Source organism: Acartia tonsa, chromosome 5 (assembly GCF_053477335.1).
Source record: "Acartia tonsa isolate MP-2025a chromosome 5, ASM5347733v1, whole genome shotgun sequence".
NCBI lineage: Eukaryota > Metazoa > Arthropoda > Copepoda > Calanoida > Acartiidae > Acartia > Acartia tonsa.
The window spans coordinates 37,129,234-37,149,868 of record NC_137264.1 but is presented as its reverse complement, the minus strand read 5'-3'; the positions used below and the strand labels follow the sequence as shown (position 1 = coordinate 37,149,868).

The 20,635-nt window shown below is 31.0% G+C and overlaps 1 protein-coding gene across 7 annotated transcripts in view; it reads left to right on the top strand.

The window, feature by feature from the left end:
- The first annotated feature begins 2,520 nt into the window (after positions 1 to 2,520).
- Positions 2,521 to 20,635, top strand: part of Liprin-alpha (PTPRF interacting protein alpha) — a 55,072-nt gene continuing 36,957 nt past the window's right edge. For all 7 annotated transcript variants that reach the window (XM_080162432.1, XM_080162433.1, XM_080162434.1 and 4 more), the window contains exons 1-5: positions 2,521 to 2,918; positions 3,506 to 3,595; positions 16,918 to 16,998; positions 17,793 to 17,970; positions 18,418 to 18,493. In XM_080162432.1, coding sequence (XP_080018558.1) covers positions 2,763 to 2,918; positions 3,506 to 3,595; positions 16,918 to 16,998; positions 17,793 to 17,970; positions 18,418 to 18,493 — 581 coding nt within the window. In that variant the 5' untranslated portion in view covers positions 2,521 to 2,762. The remainder of the gene's footprint in view (positions 2,919 to 3,505; positions 3,596 to 16,917; positions 16,999 to 17,792; positions 17,971 to 18,417; positions 18,494 to 20,635) is intronic.

Here is a 20,635-nt window from a genome sequence, read left to right as displayed (position 1 = left end):
TAAGCTTTATTAGGTTAGGTTATATTAGATTAATCTAACCAACCTAACCTAACCCAGCAAAACTTTAACAAAAAAAGGTAGCATGCTACATTGTTCAATATCATTGCCGATAAAAATTGGAAAATTGGCCTTTCAAGAAAAGTTAGCATGCGAGTTCGCCATTGATTTTGTAGCAGAGTAGTATAAAGTAATGCTGCTCTCTATTTGGTTCTTTCTAAAGTATAAATTCCTCTGAGCTCTTTTTCTCACTTCTTCTATTTTTATCCTCTCTCCTCTCTCTCTCACTCTCTTTTAAATTATGCTAATATTGTGCGACTTCGCCCCATACTCTGCTACAATATTGATGGCGAACTCGCATGCTACCTTTTGCTTTAAAGGCCAATTTTCCAATGTTTATCACCAAAAAAATAGGTGGTCATTCATGGCAAAGGGGATTGGAGGTAGCATGAGACTCGGTACATATATTGCACTGCACGAGCTCGATGGCAATTCCATGACGAAATATCTTGCTGGGAACCTGCCATAAGCATGCAACCTCTCTAATAGGATACAGGGATAAGATTCCAATTTAACAGAGCCATGGTTGTGGTCTGACATCTAACCCTTAACCCAAGAAAATCTGTGCTACATTCTCTCCCCCCCCCCCCCCCCTAACAAATAATTTTATTCTTATTTTTTGATAGGTGCTATCCAACCCCCAAAACCTCTTAAACCCTTTCCCCCCCCCCCCCCCAGCAATAAAGTTTTGGCCCTTAGTTTTTATAAATTAGGTTAAAATTTGACCTCCCTTCCCTCAAAGTTGAATTACCTATGTGAGTCAAAAGATGTCAGAGAACGTTTTCCTGTATATGTTGCCCACGACGCCTACAAGTTGATATGAATGAATATCTATAATACTATATCAAAGGTGAAGTCTTGGTTAAACGTGTTGATAATTAATTGGTTAGGTTTATATAATTGGGGGTTTTCAATTGTTATGGTGTCATATGTAACAATCTATAAAAATGAAAGCATCTTTTGGAACAGATAAAAAAACTTATCATTATTTTTTTTAAATGTGGTAAATTATAAAAAGTTGGCATCTCTTTGTCAGCAACCTCGGACTATGCACAAAATTTTCTCTGTCAGATATTTAGCTTAAAATTTAAAAATGAAGCCGTCATTTAGGTAATTTCTAGTGATTTATGTTCATTTTTGTATGTTTGTTATTGATTTCGTTAAGCTTTCTGTGTGAAAAGTAATTGAAGAAGGGCAATAAGGCGATTTTAACCGGTGTTGGACCGGGGGAGAGTTGTCTAAATACTTTTAGACCTTGTACCCAACCTCCAACATTTTTCAATATGGCGACACTGTATTACAATAATAGAGTTGAATGAAAACATAACACAGACAACACAAGACCGACAGAGGAGAGGGACATCACTATTTAAGTTAGAATTAAGAAAAATATAATTTTTAGTGCTTTTGATATACTATGTGAAAGTTTAATTAATGATATCGAATCGTAATGAAATTTCAAGTGAAATTTAAATTGTAAATGTGTAAATTTGAAATTATTTTTCCACAGTTTACACATTTTGGGACAAAAGTAGGATTATAGTAATAGTTTCGCTAGCTAGCTAGCAATTGTGATTCACTTCTGACAAAATATAATTTATAACTCTGGTTTCAATGTATAAACTTAATTTGGTTAAATTGCGCCCAAAAGCTTATGTTCTTAACCCGGCCTAAAAAAAACATTAAATAATTAATGTCTATTTTTTATGTATAAGCCCCACATTGCATTTTTATCCATATTTACTGTGCCATTGATTATTGCCTTTGGAGGAAACCAGTTTTAAAAGATTATTTGTAATTTAAGTAGTAAAATGTTTTTAGGCTTTTTATTTATTTTTTCTGCATGACCTTACCCTTATAATACATAGTACAATTTGTGGATATACAATTTTCGATATTATATATCAATAAATGATTAAAATAAATATTCAATTCTTTCTATTATATAATATAGTCATTTTTTTGGTTTGATGTTAAGATATTGATAGCCATTGAATCGATGCTAATTTCTCTACTTATGCTTGTCTGGGTATCCTTTTTTCTTAAATTTAAACTTTTCATGATTTTATCCTATTTTTCTCCATCCCTGCAATCCCCATTTTAGAGCTAATTATAATTAATAATAATAAATAGATAAGCATTATAAATGTTAATTCAAGCCATAGTAAAAATATTATATTTTTAAATATTACAAAATACCATGTTGCATTTGTTTTAATTTACTCAAAATTTTTGCTATATAAACACGTTTTTTAAATGGATAATTTAAAATAAAACGATAAATTGCGGTATTTTATCGTTAAAAAATGATACCTACATAGGTATTTATTTCAGTTTTACTCTCAAATATATGAAATAAGGAAAATTCTGAAGCTTTAAAAATTTAAAATATTATTTAATAATTTAAATTATTATATAGTCTTTTTTTATTGAATTTGTGTTTGTAATCGAAATAATATTTTCAGATAGAAATGCTTCTATTTATACCAAAATAGACGCCATAACAAAAATGAGTGTAATAAATACACTAAAATTGCCATAAAGACATTTTTATATGTTAATACCAATTTTTATAAATGTATCAAAGTAAAAACAAAAATTCCAATTGGGAAAGTGATAAAATTGTGAAATTACAAAAGCTAGGCGCTTTTTAAAGCCCCTAACCAATTATTTCCCATAAAAAGTAGTTCTTTCCCAGCCTAATCATGTGGAACATGATGTGTGATGTGATGCCCACTATTTCTGAGGATTCAATATCCCAGCGATCCTCACAGTTTGGGGACGACGCAAATTTTGAGCAGCTCATGGTGTCCATGTTGGATGAAAGAGACAAATTAGTGGATTCATTGAAAAATGAACAGGTGCGTCTAAATAAAATCATTGAGGGAAAAGGCAATGTCAGATAAGTTTTCATTAAGATTGATTAGTTGAGGTTTATTGTAGTTAAGTTTGGATCATTGCATTGGTGCAATCCGTTGTTTGTTGAACTCTTACTTATATAACCAAATGAATTTTCAACCAAGTCACTTTTGTGACATTTTAAGGCACTCTAACAATTCGAAAGTTTTTAAATAAAAAAACGTTACATTACTACCTATAGCTTACTACTTGTAAGGTAGAAAAAAAGGACATCTGTCTTATCCAGTATTTAATGATTATAATAAAATGAGCTCAAACATTCCATGATTCTCATTCAAATACATTTTATTGCACAACAAAATAAAGTATTTTTAAAGCAAATTTTCCCTATAATTCGCACGTTAGTCTGTACGTAACGGTTAGCTCTTATAGGTAATTTAAGCATGTTGGAATTTTTATATCGTTCTCAAACTTTGCAAGATAATATCTTTATTAGCTAGATACGATTTAGATAGTGTAGCAACTCTATAATTGTTGCCCGAAAGTCCCTACGTCCATTTAAACAGTCTGATTTTTTAACTTCTTTCAGGAGAAAACCGTAGATCTGGAACAGAAAGTAAAAGATTTGACCAAAGAACGAGATTCGCTGACGCGGCAGCTCAACCAAAACTTACCCCAGGTACGTCCATAAAACTTTTTGGTGTACGTTAATATTGTAAAGATTCCGTAATCCGGCTAATTCAACAAGAGTTAAAAATTCACATTAAACTTTATAGAAACAGGTTTTACTACAACAATTTAAAAAAAAATTTTGGTCACTAGCGGCTGCACCCTTGGCATCTTCGGTATTTGAAGGTGACGGGGGGGGGGGGGGTGGTGCAGGAAAATTTCTTCTATCATCCCAAACCTTCATAAAGCCTTCCTGAAAAAAAAAGAACTAAATTTGTTCAAAAGTTAGCGATATCTTAACGGTCTAAAAGAGAAAAAACGAGAACTTGGATAGGATATCTTAAATTTAAGTGATATTACCACTTTGATTACGAGATCTGTACAATCAATGCCTCCTTTGTAGATTTATAGGTAAATGATTTAGAAATATCAATATGTGTACGTACTGAGTGACGCACGGACATGATAACAGACTTCCAAGTATACCAAGAATGTTCGCAAATATAGCAAGTTCATATAAGTTTAACTAATATCTAATTGACTTATAAAAGCTAGAGTAAGGGGGGGGAAATTTCGTTTTTTTTTGGTTTTTTTGAAAAAAAATGGGGTAAATATTAATATTTTCAAATGAAACCAAGACCAGTAGAAAGCTTACGGAAAGGACTATCAGGTCCTAAAAGGACATTATCCTAGGACTTTTAGAAGTTGGCCGAAATTGACCGCAAAAAAGTTACCGATATTTCCCCACCACCGGGGGAAATATCGGTAATTTTTTTCAACCTAAAAAAAATCGATGAAAAACGGCCAAACGGCCAGTCGAACATAAATAATCATAATTAGTATAGGTTATAGGGATTATCCACAAAAAGTTTCATAATGATCGGACTATTCCTTCTATGTTTAAAATGAATTTTTTTGAAATACGCGAATTTTCGATTTTTTTTTTCGAAAATTTTTTTTTTTAAACTTAAAATTAATATAAGAAAAAAACGTATTTTATTACTTTTTAGGCCTGATCCTAAAAAAGCTCACATTGAACTATAGATTTAGTCCAAAAAACATGAAAATTGATTAAAAATTGACCTCAAAAATTGAATTTGAAGCAAAAGTGTCATCTTTGCAAAAAATCTTGACTACATTTTAACCTTTAAAAAATCGATGAAAAAAGGCCAAACGACCAAACAAGCGTAATAAATCATAATTAGTATAGGTGATTGGGATTAACCACAAAAAAATTCATAAAGATCGGACTATTCCTCCTATGTCAAAAATATTTTTTTTTCAAAGGACAAGAAATTTTGATTTTTTCCTCGCAAAATTTTGATTCAAAAAATAAAATTATTTTTTTTTTGTGTTTCATCTGTTCTATTCATTTTTAGGCCTAATTCTTAAAAAGTCCATATGGAATAATAGATTTGACAAAAGAAAACATGAAAACATGACCTTAAAAGTTGAATTTTAATTTCTTTTGAAATTACCGATTTTTCCCCCGGCGCCAACTTTGGTCATTTTTGAAAAAAATATTAACCCGATTTTAAAGCTCTCAACGGATTTGGAAAAAGCGGGCAATTTCTAGTTCAAAAAGTTTTTCAGATCAGCTCTAGGTCTTACCAATTTTTGTGTAGGTCGATCTTTACACACCTACTAAAAAATTTTTGGAAAAAAAAAATTTTCGTCCGACTTTGAGACCCAATAAGTACCCTTATTTGCTTTTATGTTTTTTTGTGTCATTTGAAAGGAACATGGAGAAAAAGGTCATTTAATGAAGGTAGGTCGAAATTACCGAGAATAGCCCCTTACCGAAACTTCCCCCCCCCCTTACCCTATTTGATTTACATTTTTGTAAAAAAACTTTTTTTAAACATATTGTAAAATTCTTGCACAATAAATGTAGTTTACCAAATTGAATCATGAATTAACCTTGGATATACCCTAGCCGCGTATTTGCTTGTTTTAATAATTTACTGTTCTAAATGATTTTGAGACTAAAAAAGTTTATTTTTAATGTGACATATCAATTTTAAGCCCTAAGAGTTAGTCTGTTCTTTAAGCATACAATCTAATCCAATATGTATATGAGATAAAATTAGAATGTTGTATACCAATAAATCCATGGTATTGCTACCATATACCAGACTATTCTAGCTGGTTATTTACATTTGGTCAAATTGCATTAGATTCACTAATCAATGATAAGTTTAATAGTTGAATTTATTATTCTTTGATTTATGAAGTTCTTTAAATAAGGGCAAATGCCAAAAACCCCAAAAAAATTGAAAAATTAAGAAAAATTGTGATTATGGCAACATTTATTTTGGATATTAAGATTATTGAATGCAATACAATTTTTAAAAATCTTATGATGTGTTTAGTAAATGTAAGGTTAAAATTACATTATTTAAAATCTTACCTATATTACAAGCTTTATGTGTGTCTATAAAATTTTGCAGGAATAGAAAGGAGTTTTAAAAAGTGGTATGATGTAGTGTATATTGTCCAAATTATTGTATATTGGCTGGTTATGTTAATGCATATATTTGCATATTATTATTTATATACATGAATAGTTAGATGTATACAATGTAGTATCAAAAGTATCCGATCTTTTAGGATTAAAAACAACATAGACCATTTGTAATCTTATGTTATACAAGTTATTAGAGTTCAAGTTCTTGTTTAATTTAAGGGGGGGGTGGGTTTAATGCAACCATCTCGTAATCAATGTATAAATGGCACTTAGAATTCGAATTTCGATCTGAAATTTTGCATGGGTAATCCTTGGTAGGTCTATTTTCCCTAAATCGAACAAAAAGTTGGAAAAATAACGGCTAACAACTGGCGGCTCAGCAGTTTAGCCATTTTTTGGCTATTTTCAATGCAAATCATCACGAAACCTATCTCCACATAATACTTTTTTCTGCTCCAAAATTTTTTCAAACGGTTCTAGCCGGTAGTTGCTGGTACTAGAAATCTAAAAATGTTGTTTTTGTATCATTTCAAATGATTTAAAGCAAAAATATGTTTCAAAAAGTTGATTCCTACGTAATTTATGACAGATTTGCCCTAAAAATAGCCAAAAAACGGCTAAACGGCTGAGCCGTTAGCCGTTACTTTTTCAACTTTTTTGTTTGATTTAGGGAAAATAGACCTACCAAGGATTACTCATGCAGAATTTTAGATCGAAATTCGAATTCTAAGTGCCATTTATACATTGATTACGAGGTGGTTGCATTAAAACCCCCCCCCCCCCCTTTTATGTTGATATCATCCATGGTTACATATTCAGATAATCATAAGTGTGTCTTTTACAAAATAGCACGTATAGTTTATTCTATAAAACTATTCTCTGCTTTCCTATGGTTGTATCCCACCCCTCTATTAATAAGAACATAGTCAACATCTTACAGATACTGATATTGTATTAATATAATATACATTCATGTATAAACACGCATCACAAGCTTTACAACTAACTATGCAGTATCATTTACAATATTTATAATAGCGACGCTTATTGTCCACAGTTTTAATATTATTTTCTATATTATAGGCATATCTTATATAAAGAGGAGGTATGTTGTGCTAAAATTCGGTAAAGGGGTGAGTTATAAGGCTTAAAAACAGTAGTAGAACGATAATATTCACTAAATATTTGTATTCCTTATTGAATAGAACCATATACAAAAAATTTATATATTTATATTTAGTGAATATTATCGTTATACTACTGTTTAAGCCTTAAAACTCACACCTTTACCGAATTTTAGCACAACCTAACTCCCCCTTTATTACCCTATATAGTCAATCCATCCAATTTAAGCTAGAAGGATTTTATAACAGGCTTATTTGTTGTTTTTTTTAGTCCCATGATATGTTTCCTTATAAAAGGGGGGGGGGGGGGGTAAAATGTGGTGACTCGTGCCACGACATACCAGCAATTTTATTTTGGGTGCTACTCCCTTAGTTTTAGAGATAATTGGATGAAATCTTTTGGGCTGGGTCACTAATTACCCCAACTATTGGTATCTTTTAAAAAAAACGGCGGCGGGACCGCCGCTTCCGCCGCCCGCCGCCGTTTTCCGCAGACACCAAAAAAATTTTTTTTATTGCATTTCTCGCCGAATTAGGCAATTTGAAATCATTTGAGACCATGTTATTTTTTTTCAAAAATTTTTCCCCTTACAAGCACCCCAGCGGGGGGACTTGGTCATTTTTTCAAATTCTCGTTTATCAAGGCATATCTTAAATTCAGTGCTACTCCTGTGCTTTTGAAGATATTGAAACAAAATCTTTTTAGGTAGGTCAGTAAAAAATTATTTGAAAATATTTGAATAAAAAATGGAGGCGGGACCGCCGCTACCGCCGTCCGCCACCGTTTTCCGCCGCCACCAAAAAAAAATTTTTTATTGCATTTCTCGCCGAATTAGGCAACTTGGAATCATTTGAGACCATGTTATTTTTTTCAAAAATTTTCCCCTTACAAGCACCCCTGCGGGGGGTCATTTTTTTCAAATTCTCGTTTATCAATGTATATTCTGAGCTACTCCTGTGCTTTTAAAGATATTTAAACAAATCTCTTTAGGTTGGTAAGTAAAAAATATTTGAATTAAGAAAACGGCGGCGGAGCCGCCGCTTCCGCCGTCCGCCACTGTTTTCTGCCGCCACAAAAAAATTTTTTTTCATTTCTCGCCGAATTAGGCAATTTGGAATAATATGAGACCAAGTTATTTTTTTCAAAAATTTCCCCTTACAAGCAACCTTGCTCCCGCCATCCGCCGCCGCCGTTTTCCGCCACCGCCCCCCAAAAAATTTGAAAAAATAACATGGTCTCATATGATTCAAAATTGCCTAATTCGGCGAGAAATGCAATAAAACAATTTTTTTGGTGGCGGCGGACGCCGGTATTGCTGCCGTTTTTTTTTAAAGATACCAAAACTTGGGGTAATTAGTGACACAATCAAAAGGATTTCATCCAATTATCTCTAAAACTAAGGGAGTAGCATACTGTATTTAAGATATACCTTCATACACTGCGAATTTTAAAAGAAAAAAAGTTGACCCTCAAAATTTCACCTTAAAGTGATACTTTTCTAATAGTTTATAGTCCACTAAGTTGTAAGTAGTAAGAATTAAAATCCATTAAGTCCCTTCTAACAAGATATTGGCAACTTTTTGCACACATTTTCGCAAACGGCAATTATTTCCTTTATTTGAAGTTTTGGTTAATAACATTTTCATAAAAGTTTTTAGTAATAATCATTTAAGATACATTGTTGAGAAAAAATAACTGAAAAAATGTGTTTCCATGCAAAATAAGCTTAAAATTTAATGATTTTAAAAATTTGCGATTTAATGGTAAAAAAGAATATTTTTTTACTTTTTGATAGCCTGAATATGTTTAATTTTGTTTTTTATATAATCTATTCTTTGAAAAGACATGCATATTCTTTTAGATTTGAAAAAAATTGGAAAAATAAAAAATCGGAATTAATCAAAATTAATCTGTAGCCTTTAAAAAATTATTATTATTTGATTCTTTATTTGTCTTAATTATATACATAAAAACGTTTACATCTGAATTATAAGAGTTATTATTACAATATTAAACAAAGATTATTCCAAGATATTCTCTTTAAAAAAGTGTTAGTTGATTGTAAACCAGAAGTAAAAAAAAGAGAAAGAAAAATTGCCGTTTATCATAAAATGTGTACATTTAAATTAAGTCAAGACTTATTCAACAAATCTATTCTCAAAATATGTCAATTTTATACTAAAAAGATAGAACTTCAGTAAGTTCTAGAAAAAAAATAAGGGTCATTAAGAAATTACAAAAATGTTTATGATACAAATATTAGGTCAATACTAATCCTAAATATATACTGATTAAAACTGTGTAAAGGATACAAAGCTGAATTTTAAACTGTAAATGATGGATAAATAACAGCTTATACCAATAACGAATTTAATTCGGGGGAAAAGTCACGAAACCTATACATGTTTTTCAGCTGTCGTTGGGGGGCAACACATCGTAATATTGACGACCTCTCTATTTGCCCCCTAAATATTATTTTAGAATTAAATCCATTGTTTGTTATATCTATCCCTGGATAAATAAGTGTGGCCTGTTAAATGAAAACTGCAGAATGCTTTAATGGGCAGACTACCGAAAGCTTCACCTCAAGAATATTGTTTAGGTTATATACTGACCCTCTATTGGATGAGGTAATTTTTCTTGTCTGTAACCATGTGAAAAACAGGCCTAAATTCACATGGTTAAAGTTAGAATAACAAGAAATAATAATCCTCAGGATCATAATTTTTTTTTCTACTATACTAATTTATCAATACCCACCTATAAACTCTACAGGTGAGATGAAGTTGAGGTGAAATACTTAAGTGTGTCTAAAGATTTGGTGTGTTTGTTGTAAGTGTAAAGTGTAGGAATTATATATTACATATGGATTTGAAAAAACAAACACTTTTTAGAAATGCCCTCATTTGCAGGTAGTTTTCTTTCTATATTCGAAGTATGACATTTATCCAGGGTCGAATTGATATGTTGTTAATTTTTCATATCCTAATTTATAATTTTTGTTTTTAAGCAAAAATTTTCTTTGAAAGGAAATAAATTCAAGTAGATTTGAATTTAAAGGGATCTTTTTTTTCAGTCTTGACTGAAAGATAAAAAATAAGACAAGTGTAATTTCAATATTAACTACATTAATAATGTTTTTGGTGAGCGTTTTTGGGACTCCTACTAACAGCCAGCTTGAGTCGAAATTAAATTCCATATTCTGTAGAAATTCTGTGAAGTAGTTTGATGTAAAGTTTGTGGTGACGGGACAGTCCAGAAAAAAGTGCTGTGTTGTTTCTCTCGGTGCGGGTAGATTACGGTCCAACTTACAAAGTGTACATTCTGGAGATTCTGGCCTAAAATTAGAGATATTAGCATTAAAATAGTTATAATTGTTAATGGACCTAAATGCGAATTCTCGGATATTTATTGGTAAAAAGGAAAAAGTCCATACTTTTTGCCATTTACGCTCTCTCTCTATGTCAAATTCTCTTATTTTCGCCCAGTTATACCTATTTACGTAAGACTTACACTTTTCTATCCTCTGATCATCATTTGATAAGAAGTAACGAAAATGTTTTGACTTTACTTTTGGCTTTAAAAAAAGTGAACTGATTTTAGTTTGGGGCTTTGAAAGTTTACACCTATATAAAGCAATATTGTGCTGAACAAATCCTCGAAGTCTCAAAAATTCCATGTAATTAAAATTGACCTTTGATTTGATGTTAAAGTTTCTATAATCTAGACATATATTATCAATATTTAACAGGTCTCCAAAACAAATTGACTTTATATCATTTTCATATCGTACCCATGTTGTTTCTGTAAAAATTGCCCTGCTTACAATTTGTTTTTCACTATTACAGAAGAAATTATTTTTAAAAATTCTCATATCTTTTATGTTATCATGGTTTAGCCAAAATGAATTTGAAAATATTATATATGATTCAATAATTCTAGATAAAATAGGATTAACATTCTTATCTAATTTTTCATTGAAATAAAATGGATCATTTGCTTGACATCTAGTATTTTTTATTTCTAAAGCCCAGGTATCTACTATAGATAAGGATTTTTTATACATTAAAATATCTAAAGAGCGTAAAAATTCTATTACTTTTGGTATTCCTAAACCTCCATTTTCAACACTTGAAAAGATTTTAGATTTTGCAATAGGTCTACTTTGACATAAGAAAGAAATAATGAGATTTTCAATTTGCAAAATTATTTCTTCAGATGGAAAGACAACTGCCCCTACATAATTCAGTAAAGGTAACATGAATCCCTTTATAATTGCAATTTTTCCAGGTGTAGTAAGGTAGAAAAGTGTCCAAAAATTTCTAACTTTTGACATTTTAGTGACAATTTTGTTCCAATTATTTTGCATATTAGACAGTTTTGAATCAAAATGTAAACCTAAAATATCAAAATCATCAACCAATTCAATACCAATTAAATCCAATTCCAGAAAAAAATCATTTTATGGCTTCCTACCTATAACACAAATTTTGGTTTTGTTTACATTAGTTCTTAAATTAGAAACTTGTGCAAAGTAGGTAAGAATTTGAAAAATAGTTTTTAAAGCAATGGCAGTTGGAGTAAATGCAACATTACAATCATCGGCAAATGCTGATTCAGGGTCTGGCTGTGTATCTGTGTCGGTCAATTTAAAAGGTATAGCTCTTGGTATTACAATTTCATTGCTAATTGATATAGTAAGTAATAAAGGAGTTAGGGCAATTTTAAAAATGTTAGGACTTGGCCTATCACCTTGCATATAACCAACTTTCATGGGAAAGTTAGGTGTTATTCCAGTATCGGTCAGAATGTGGGCAAATCTATCATTCATGCATGTTAAAATCATATTTATCATATTTGGGCCAAAATTCATAAATTCCAATACATCTCTTAAATATCCATGTCCAATACAGTCAAAGGCTGAGTGAAAATCAATTAAAGCAATTGCTAGAGACGAGTTGGAAGCTAAAGTTTTAGAAATTAGTTCATAAATTTGAATCAAATTTTCCTGAATAGTGTATTTAGAAGAATAAGCTTTTTGAGATCTGATATTTATTTTGTCAATTACTTTTTTTAACCTATTGTCAATAACCCCAGAGAAAATTTTGTACACAGTAGACAAACAAAAAATTGTCCTCCAAGATTTAATTTTTGAAAGGTCAGAATTTTTTTTGGCTATAAGTCTAATTTTACCACATCTTAGCATGCCTCTTAACTGTTTTTTATTAATCATTTCTTTAAAGCCTCTCAGTAAAGGTAAGCTTAAAATGTCCCAAAACTTAACCAACATTCTATAAGGAATACCATCTGGTCCTACACTAGAATTTAAATTAGCTGAACAAAGTGACTCTTTTAATTCATTAATAGAAATGTCTGCCTCTAATTTTTCTCTATCTGTGTTATTTAATTTATGTTCTAATATTTTTGGGTGATTTACATTATTGCCTAAAAAATCAAAGAGAGAAGAATTGGAAATAAAGGCTGTGCCAAATTTATTTTTAAAGTGATTTGTTAAAAACTCATTCCTTTCATTCTCACATGTAAAAGATTCACCTAAGTCATTCTTAATTTGTGAGATAGAGTCAGCTTTTTTAGAATTTTTTAGCAAACTACTAAATGCTTTTGAGGCCTTTTCTGCATTTAAAATGTGGAAATACCCAGAAGTCTCTAACCTACGATAATTTTCTTCATCTTCCATTTTACTCAGACTGTTTTCAATATCAATGATTTTATTAAGTACAATTTCATCTGTGACATTTCCACACTTCAACGCGTTTAATGACTTTGACAAATCTTTTTGTATTTTTCTACTGCTCTTAAGAAAGTTTGATTGAAAGCTTATTATAGAATTTTTAATACAATTCAATAAAACTTCAAGGAAAGCATCATGACTAATATTTAAAGGCATTTCATACAATTCATTTAAAGGAGGAAGTAAATCAAAGAGATAATTTATAGCCCTATCTTTTTGTTCAATCCAGAACAATATTAGCCTATCATTTTTAAATTCTGTCAAACTTAGGTCATTCTTTAATCTAAATGCTAAACTTATCTGAGAAATAATGTCTTGTAGATGTAGCTTGTTAGGAACTTCAGAATGTTGTAGAACCAGCTCGTATACATGGATTCTCACACCCTCAGTAAGACCATCAATATCTAATAAAGAAGAATTTATAGTACATTCACGTTTTGAGATATTTTGATATGTATTGAAAACCAATTGTTTGTGGTCAAAGAGGGAAGCTTTTAATGGCTCATAATTGCAAGAGCTAAAAGTATTTGCAAGCTGCGGACTCAGTAGAATATGATCGATTCTACTTCTGTTTGTCTTAGTTTTTGAGAAAGGAACATAACTAAATTCTAATTTAGTCGGATGAAGCAATCTAAATAAATCTACACAAAAATTTTCCTCTATCCACAAGGAAAGCTCTTTACAATGTTCTAAATTTGGCAATGAATTTGTATTTATCAAGTCTAAGTGTACGAGACCTTGTTCTGGTTGTATAGTTGTAGGTATTGCATTCAAATCTCCTGCGATAATGTAAAATGTATTTCCAATGCTCAATATTTTATCCCTTAACTGTCTAAAGAAATATTTGTTGTTATTTTGAGTTGGCCCATAGCATGATATTAATGAAATTCTACATTCATTTATTTTTAAATCCAAAATTAAAACATTTTCATCAATGGAACTAAAGCTTTTAATTATTTCATATTTCAAAGTTTGTTTGATTAAAATCGCTACACCCCTCTCCCCCTTTGAACTATTGCAATAAGATTTATAGCTACCAGCCATATTAAAACATAGTTCTTTACTGAAAATACTTTCTTTATTATTTAATCTAATATCCTGAACGAACAGTATATCAGGTTTAGTTTTAAGCATTGCATTAATTTTAAGTTTAAACTTGTTTATTGATGCTTTACCTACATTGTAAGTGCCTTTAAAAAATACTTTTGATATTTTTAACCTATATAATCAATAAAATCAATGGAAAATAAAATAGTTTTATAAAACAAACTTTTGGAAAAGGTTTAAGATAACTTCATAAAATTACCATTTAAGTAGGATATTTTTCTTGTCTATTTTAAAAATGCAATTTAAACATAGTTAAAGAATATTTTATTAGCAAGAATAGTAATAAAATATTTCAATAACTACTTAAACCTTTTTGTGGCTATGTTATTAATTTAAACAGAAAATCTATTTTGTCAGAATTATAAAAATAATGAAGTATTTTCAATCAAGCTTGCAAAATAAACGTAATTTTATCAAACTTCCTCACAGTTTATAGAAGATATTGTTTTAAAATATTAATTATCAAAATAAAATCTTTAATTTACAATGTTTAAAACACCTAAAAGTAAATTCTAAGCAAAATTAGATTTATTCTCTAGATTTAGAGTAGCTGCGCTACTTAAAAAACATCTACTATTAAAACCTATCAGCTGATCAAATTTCAATAGTCATAAATTGGTGGTTTACAGATATCTAAACATATATGTCTTACAGATTTATTTTTAAGATGGAATGTAAAGTATATTATACGAGATGCCATTAAGTCAAATTTTAAACAAAATTTTTTTCATTAATTCATTAACAAAAAATAATGTTATAAATTTAAACTCACAAAGAGACTATTGTGTATTTTAATGATATGTTCTTTCTGCAATTTTAATCAAAACAAACTTTTTATCTCATTCAAGACAGGGATGATTTTAGCACCAAAAAAATAAAACAAATTGAAATACTTTTGATTTAATTTGATATTATCGTACAATATTTTTTTTATATATATAATTTAAGAAATATATTCATAAAATATTTACCTGTCATAAAGACGACATATAAAAACAACATCCTTATAAGGAAATTAAAATCTAAATTAAAAATTTTCAAATTCATTTTATGCTTAAGAAGGGACGAGAAGGATTTGAATCTCAACATTAACTTGTTATTTTGCTTGTATATTTATCATATTTGTTTACAGTTTATTGGTAAAGTGTGGTAATACTTTATTTCGAGTCTATGCCATTGTGCATAAACGAGAATTTTAAAAAAAAAGCAGGGTTGCTTGTAGGGGGAAAAATTTTTGAAAGAAATAACATGGTCTCAAATGATTCCAAATTGCCTAATTCGGCGAGAAATGCAATAAAAAAATTTTTTTTGGTGGCGGCGGAAAACGGCGGCGGGCGGCGGTCCCGCCGCCGTTTTTTTTAAAAGATACCAATAGTTGGGGTAATTAGTGACCCAGCCCAAAAGATTTCATCCAATTATCTCTAAAACTAAGGGAGTAGCACCCAAAATAAAATTGCTGGTATGTCGTGGCACGAGTCACCACATTTTACCCCCCCCCCCCCCCCTTTATGAAATATAAGATACTGCCATATCGTACCAGATTTGGTACACTTTCTTACCAATAATATGGTTGAATTGTTCCTACACTATGTTCCTTTCGGTCCAATTAAGGGAAAGCTTTAATAAAAACTAAAAACAATATTTATTAAAATTTAGAACTTTCTGTTAAGGCCTTTCTTACCTATGGACATAAAAGTCCTAGTTGATAAAGATCTCCAAGTGCAAGTTTGGAAAGTATCAAATGTACAAAAATCCTCTTCTACTACACGTTAAACAAAAGCAAGCTTTGTCTTTAATCCGATTTGTAATGCAGATTTTATGAAGTTTTTAAATCTAACACTGTAACTTTTTATTCTATCCTTATATGAAAGTAACAGGATGTCTGTCTTTTTGTGTGTAGCGAAGGATCTCGCTAACTGAAAAACCGATATGGTTCTTTAAACTGAAGGTTTATAGATATTTTGATGGAGGATACCGCCAACCTCCCTAGAGAAATCACCCAAAAAACAAATGCCTACCCCCCCCCCCCCCCGGGCCCCCCCTACAAACAAAAAAGTATTCTTTTTCTTTTTAAAACTAAATTTAAAGAGTAGTGGGTAGTGGGTCTACCCTCCTCCACCCCCCTTTTACTCAAGTACACCGAGGCAGGGTTGGTAAAAACCCGGGTTTTTTTTTAAAAATAACCCAACCCATTGGGTTTTATTAATAAAACCCGGGTTTTATTAATAAAATCCGGGTTTTTTGGGTTTTATTGTTTTCTAAAGATTAATACCTAGGAATTTTAAGATATAAGGTTAAATCATTTTTATAAAGTAACAGGATGTTTGTCTGTACCATATGATCTCGCTAACCGCTAAATCGGTATGGTTCTCCTGTACAGGGTAGCTTTTCATAAGTCCAGGGAAGGTTTATTCCAATTTAGGGGGATGGCACCACAAATCTCCTAAGAGAAATCTGCCCTCCCCCCCCCCCCCCCTAAGTAGTTAAAAATCTTCAACGGACCCGTGAGAAGCTAATTGTAATTAAGAACCATATCGGTTCAGTGGTTAGGGAGTTATTTTGGTACATATAGACAGACATTCCGTTACTTATATATAAAAATAAGCAGTTAGAATAAAATATTTTTTATAATATCTATTATTTGTTTGAAAATAGTACTCCTTATGAGTCAAAATAGAGTTAACATTATCGAAAAAAGGTACATTTTAAAAAATCCGGGTTTTTTGGGTTTTTTTGAGTTTGAAAACCCAATAAAACCCAACTTGGGTTTTTTACTTGGGTTTTTTATGCCAACCCTGCCGAGATGCCTCTAGTGGCGTAGCTGCTAGTTATTTTAAAACAAACTAATTTTAAATGAACATAAATCGTTTTTCTTCTTCAGGAATTTGCCAGTCTTACCAAAGAGTTGAATCAAGCCCGGGAACTTATTCTAGAAAAGGATGAAGAAATCTCGGAGCTTAAGGTATGTATTATTTATTATCCCCCCTTTAATTAAACATCATATGATAACTTGTTATTTGTGTTATCTAATCTAATTGTCCTTGTTTTTTATAAGGCCGTGACTCATTTTCTTTTGAATATTTGAAGTATGTTAAATGGCCTTAATTTCTAGCCTAAAGTACACAAAGACCAAAAACAAATGAGCGAAATTTTTCATTGCTGAAAAGACGGATTAGTCTGTAGCTGAATTCTTTCAAATAGATGATTTCCAGAGCGAAGGTTTTCTTAAATTTGGGCGTAATTCTTTAAAAACAAGATAATTTTTTGAAATAAAAAAAAATAATTGCTTATAAGCCTACATCCTTCAAATAATGATATTTTTTACACGTTCTAATCAATCTTGCTTCAATATATAATATATATGCTTAGTTTTTTCAAAAACAAACATTGCACCTTACAAAGTTTTTTTTAAAGTAATATAATTCTAAAGAATAGAGTAGGTTGTTGATTCTTTCATAATTGTTCATATTTTTTTTGTAAAAAATGTTACCCATTCATGTTACCATGTTACATTTTGATAGGTACTATAAGTGTTTTTATCATGACATTTTCTCTTAAAAACATACAGTATTTTTTTTAGTAGCGAAGCTACATTTTAATGCATGTCTTTCCGTTTTGAAGGGAACTACTTTCTTGGAAGCCGTCCAAAATAGATGCTGGATTTTTCTGTTAATATTTCCAACATAAGATCGCTTATTCGCTCAAGATTTATGCCTTTCCGATTTTCCAGTCAATTCTAAAATAAGATATATTTAGGCTGAAAGAAACAACACCCGCCTGTTGCTGGAGCACTTGGAGTGCCTGGTGTCCCGCCACGAGCGGTCACTGCGCATGACCGTTGTGAAGCGCCAGACCGCCAGCCAGTCAGGCGTGTCCAGCGAGGTTGAGGTGCTGAAGGCACTCAAGTCACTGTTTGAACATCACAAAGCCTTAGGTAAAAGTTTGTGTGTTATTTAGCATTTTTATTTGTTAATTAGAAGTTTGAACCTAATGTGATTATAAATAACCTAAAATTATGCTTTGATATTGTTAAGACTATGGCCTAGGTTATTTGTTATTGACGATAAATAGAAAGGCCAAATTACGAAAAACAAAATTATCCCTTCTGTAGATTAAAATTATTGGGTTGAAAGAAATGCACACTACCAGTTTAAAACTATCAATTGATTAGAAAGAGAGCAGGCTTATAAAATTTAGGGAACCACAGTGATATACAGCAATGGACATATACTAGAGGCTTCGCATCTAGCTTCTGTGGGCGTCGCCCCAAGTGATGGGAAGTGCCTCCCACCCCCTCCTGTTGTTTTTCTCTGTATTATGATCTGCGTATTATTTATATTATTATAGATACTTAACCAAGCCTAATTTTTTTGGTTTTTAGATGAAAAAGTTCGGGAAAGATTGCGCGTTGCATTGGAGAAAAATGCCAGCCTTGAAGAGGAGTGCAATAAAGTCAGGTAGGAGCTTCATACAAATAGTGCAGCTAACCTATACAACAGCAGGTTTGTAAGGCTGTGTTGTCGCTTTAGACGGTTAGACATAGTTCTTTCTTTGTATGTTACTAGCGGCTTCGCCCCAAAAGGTATATCATTATTAGACTTACCATTTACAGAGTTTTGGTTCCGCCGCCCTTTCTTCACAGTTCCATATTGTTCTCCTCAAAAGCAACTGCTGTGTCAAATTTTAGAGCTGTAACTCTTTTATGGGCTGAGATCATGCACGTTTTATTAAAAGCGAAGCTTTTCTATAATTATGGTCAGTCCGTCCGTACGTAACAGTTAGATCTTTTCGTTAATTTAAAAAGGTTAGAATTGTCCTATCGATTCCAAACTTTGCATGATGATTCCTGTAGTAGTTAGGTACATTTTAAAAAGCGTAGCAACTCTATAATCAATACCAGAATGTCCGTACGTCCATTTTAAACATGTCGATTTTTAACTTTTTTAATCACAAATTTGAGTATGTTAAAATTATCCGATTCTTCTGATTTTTTGAAAACTGATTTCTATTACAACAAGGTACAATGTTATAAGCGAAGCATCTCTATAAACAAGTCCCAAAAATGTAAGTATGTCCTTAAACATTAAACAGTATTATCTATTTGTGCAGTTTTGCAACAAATTTACTTAAAATATTATTTGTACTGATGCATTAATATTCTGCTAATTCAGTTCTGACAATCTACAAGTGTTAATGTTCGTTTGTCCTTCCATTTCAGAGCTTCGCTTTTATTGATGTTGTCATCCTTGTTATTTTTGGTTTCAAAAAGTGGCACATCCGCCTCCCCCCTAACCCTGTATGTTCCATAGAAAAGTAATCTGATATTCACTCTGCCATTACTTCCTTATTAATCCTATAATAAGATTCACAAGTTTTTTAAAAGCGAAGCTTTTCTGTAATTAGGGTCAGTCCGTCCGTCCGTCCGAGACAGATATTTTTTTTGTTAATTTAGGCATGTTAGAATTGTTCTATTGATTTTAAACTTTGCATGGTGATTCCTTTAGTAGTTAGATACGATTTAGAAAGCGCAGCAACTATATACTTATTACCAGAATGTCCGTACGTTCATTTTAAACATGTTGATTTTTTACTTCTTTAACAACAAATTTTTATGTGATCTAATTATCCGATTGTTCTGATTTTTGGTCTACTGATTCCTAGGACAAAAAGTACAATATTATAAGCAAAGCAACTCTATAATCAAGTCCTAAAATGTAAAGTATGTCCATAAACATTATCCTGTATCTAGAAGTTTTTCAACAAAGGGGTAGTTTCACGAGGTGCAATTGAACTTAATTTAGTGAACCGCATATTTTATCCTGGTTAAATGGTTAAACTACATTTATATGGCAAAAATTTCAATTTTACCACGTAGTTTTTAAAATATAAAGACTTGAAAATCGTCTTTTTAAATTCCATATATCACAAAAAGACAATTTTCAAGTCTTGATATTTTAAAAACTACATGGTAGAAAATTTAATTTATTTCAAATATATGCTATATAAATATAGTTTAACTCATTAACTAAGAAAAAATATGCGGTTCACTAAATTAAGTTCAAATGCATTTCGTGAAACTACCCCTTTACTCACAATTTTGCTTGGTCTTTTATTCATTTATATTCTGATTATTCAATTCTGACACTGTACAAGTGTTATTGTCCGTTTGTCCAACCGTTTCAGAGCTTTGCTTTTATGGATGTTGTAACTTGTCATCCTTGTTTACTAATATTGACGCTGCTCTTCAACTAGGGTATTCCGTCGGACAGGCAATAAATGAAAAATAGGCAATATTATATATGTAGCATATAGTAGCTGCGATTTTGAAACATAACCTTTTTTTTCTCTAATTCTTTTGGGTGTATTGAATTTGAGTGTAAAATCTGAATAAAAGTTCTTTATACCAACAAAAAATCAAATAAGATAAGAATTTCTTATTTCTGTACTGAGCTTAGCAGTAGTAGTAAAATATATTACGTAATCTTAGTGCATCCCTTAATTGATGCGCATTTTGGTTGCGTAGCTACGATATAATCCTATTTGTCTGTTCTTGTTAGATCTTAATTTTGTTGTTTCTACTAACAACAATTAAGATTATT